The 3,043-nt window shown below is 31.1% G+C and overlaps 1 protein-coding gene across 1 annotated transcript; it reads left to right on the top strand.

The window, feature by feature from the left end:
* Positions 1-367: 367 nt before the first annotated feature.
* On the top strand, positions 368-1,636 carry LOC107934384 (succinate dehydrogenase [ubiquinone] iron-sulfur subunit 3, mitochondrial). The gene is made up of 4 exons (XM_016866810.2): positions 368-691; positions 786-1,024; positions 1,114-1,323; positions 1,422-1,636. The coding sequence occupies exons 1-4, from the start codon at positions 419-421 to the stop codon at positions 1,606-1,608; spliced, it is 909 nt and encodes a 302-aa protein (XP_016722299.1). The 5' UTR covers positions 368-418; the 3' UTR covers positions 1,609-1,636.
* Positions 1,637-3,043: the final 1,407 nt, after the last annotated feature.

Below are 3,043 nucleotides of genomic sequence, written 5' to 3'. Positions count from 1 at the left end.
ATGTATTATACTAGGTAGAAAAAGTTTATTCGTTATCAATTCAACAAGAAGTGATTATAATAATAACAAATACAAACGTTAATGTCTAAATTAAAAAAATTTAAAGTTGAGCGACTAAAATAAGAATCCATGCATAATTGAATGATTATTTTTATAATATACCTTTGATTTTACTAATTCTAAATGTGTATTTTTATTTGTATTTAATTCTCCCATTAGTGTACTTGAGAAAAATCATAGCCCACATCTTGATATTCTTTAATTAGTTGAAAAGCTGTTTGTGCCGCAATTATGTAGCCTCGACACGTTTCAGCCATGCAACTACGTGTCTCTAGGAATACTAAGCCCTTAAATAAGCAAATGTTACGCTTCAAGAAATTTATACAGAAAGAAAAAGGGAAAAAGGAAACCAAGAGAGATGTCAAAGAGCTTGTTGCGCAACGGCTACAATAAGGTAGCTCGGATTTTAGGTAAAGACCGAAAACAGAAGCAAAATTTTCCAGTGCTTGAAGGCCACCCAGCTGCTCAGCAACATGCAGAAGTAACAGTTGAAAGAAGTGGGGAAATTCACGACAGAGTGAAGAAGCTTCACAAGGAGTTCAAGATATATAGGTGGAACCCTGACCACCCCACCAACAACAAGCCCTTCCTCCAGTCTTACTATGTAGATCTTTCCAATTGTGGGCCCATGGTACTAATTTTTCTTTTTCAACCTCCAACATATAACTGGCAAAAAAACAAAGCAAAAACCAATTAGTTCTCATACTTTGGGTATCTGTTTTCAGGTTTTGGATGCATTGCAGAAGATAAAAGGTGAGGATGATTCAAGCTTGAGCTATAGGAGGTCTTGCAGGGAAGGGATATGTGGATCTTGTGCCATGAACGTTGATGGAACCAATACAGTGGCCTGCCTCAAGCCCATTGATGTGGACACAAGCAAGCCCACTGTTCTTACTCCCTTGCCTCACATGTATGTGATCAAAGATCTGGTCGTGGACCTCACCAATTTCTACCATCAGTACAGGTAATCAGATAGATAACCATTTAAAAGGAGTAGATTGAGAATTTAGTGAGTTTAATTACAAATATGCTTTTTCATTTGTGATGAAAAAGGTCAATTGAACCATGGCTGAAGACCAAAAGAGCACCCGAAGAAGGGAGAGAATACAGGCAATCACCAGCAGAGAGGAAGAAGTTAGATGGGTTATACGAGTGCATACTCTGTGCTTGCTGTAGCACATCCTGCCCATCTTACTGGTGGAACCCCGAGGAATTTCTTGGTCCGGCGCCTTTGCTTCATGCTTTTCGATGGATCTCGGACAGGTAATGGGTTTTAATTTGCAGGTGAAAATACTGAAGAATAGGCTGACTTTGTTTTGGTGTTTGCTAAGTACTGAGCTGGGATTAAATTTGGTTGGCAGCCGGGATGGTTTCACTCAGGAAAGGCTTCAGGCTTTGACGGAAGATCACAAAAGATTGTATAGATGTAGGACTATAAAAAATTGCGCAGCAGCCTGCCCCAAAAGCCTGAACCCAGCTGATGCAATTCATAAGATGAAGACTAAGCATATGATTTCTCAAGTAGTGGAGAAGGTTGGAAGCATGTAGCTTACAAACAATATTATATATATATAAATAAAATTAGAAGTGGGAAATGGGGTTAGTTGATTTTGCTCCATAATGCAGTATACACACGTTTGTGTTACATAGTTATTTCTACTTCTGGTACTTGTTATGACGTCTCACTTGAAACATTGAAAACTGAAGACCATAGATTAGAATCATAATATGCTCCTTTGAATTGAGAAATATAATAAAATATACTTTCATTTTAAAGGATAATAAACTAGTAATGACTCAATTTATAATTTTTATAATTTAATTATTTTAACTATTGGTCATTTTTTATTATCTTTTTCATAGCTACTAAATAGATATTTAATTATTTGATTTTTTTTTCAATTGACATAATTATAATTAGTTTCGAATTTTATATTTATAGATTATGTTAATTGTGTAATTTATTTATTTTTAATTATTATCTTGAGTTTTTGGTAATTTATTTTTAATTTTTTAATAATATTTAGTTGTGTCAATTATAGATTATGTTAATTGTGTAATTTATTTATTTTTAATTATTATCTTGAGTTTTTGGTAGTTTATTTTTTAATTTCTAATAAAATTTAGTTGATAATTTTTTAACCTATTGTTATTAAGTTAATTTTAAACGCTATTATAATTAGTCGGTCATCGTTTGGTAAATAATTAGAATTTATTAATAGTTGAGTGGTTATTTTATATTTTTTAACTAGATAAAAGAATTTATTAATAGTTAAGTGATTATTAGTGTGGTTTATTCTATTTTGAATTTTTTTAATTTTAAAAATTTTAAAAATTTTATAAAATAAAAAATTAGGAAGTAAAAGAATAAATATTTTCACTTTCCATTGGATGTCCATTAGTAGATAATCTGTCTTGTTAAAATCTTATTGAGATAAAAACTATGTGAGAAGAAAATTTCCTACTGAAGGAAAAAGAGAATACACATATAATACACATAATATGATATCTAATTAAAAACCTTACCAAACAAAATCTCGATTAAGGGAAAAAGAGTACAGCGTATATTTACTCCCCTCATGAAAACATCACATACTTTCTCATATTTTTTTTATTCAATCTTGAATACTAATTTTTTAAATGACTATTTGAATGTATTTGCTAACCATTTATATACCATTCTTTTGGAAGTCATGAGAGAGGGAAAATTTGGGGAAATATGTTATGATCTCTTCAGAAGTTTCAATAATAATCATAACAAACTTTAATCACGGTCCTTCTATAAAAACACAAATAGTGTTTTGGATTATTTTAAAATCCTCATTCAACAACTATTTGCTTAGTCAAATTTATCACTTATGGTCACATTATTTCAATTCATATAATAAAGAATTACCCGAGAATTTCAATATGCTTCTAGCATACTAAATCCTTTAAGGATTATAATATAAACTGTACTATATAATGATTCATAAAAGGTTGT

Source organism: Gossypium hirsutum, chromosome A12, assembly GCF_007990345.1.
Source record: "Gossypium hirsutum isolate 1008001.06 chromosome A12, Gossypium_hirsutum_v2.1, whole genome shotgun sequence".
NCBI classification, from domain to species: Eukaryota; Viridiplantae; Streptophyta; class Magnoliopsida; order Malvales; family Malvaceae; genus Gossypium; species Gossypium hirsutum.
This window is presented reverse-complemented; position numbering and strand designations above follow the sequence as displayed.

Bases quoted from the DNA above. Each gene is read 5' to 3' on its own strand.
- LOC107934384 (XM_016866810.2), top strand. From the start codon at position 419: ATGTCAAAGAGCTTGTTGCGCAACGGCTACAATAAGGTAGCTCGGATT. The intron at 692-785 runs GTACTAATTTTT...ATCTGTTTTCAG, and splicing joins TTTCCAATTGTGGGCCCATG to GTTTTGGATGCATTGCAGAA. The intron at 1,324-1,421 runs GTAATGGGTTTT...TTTGGTTGGCAG, and splicing joins TTTCGATGGATCTCGGACAG to CCGGGATGGTTTCACTCAGG.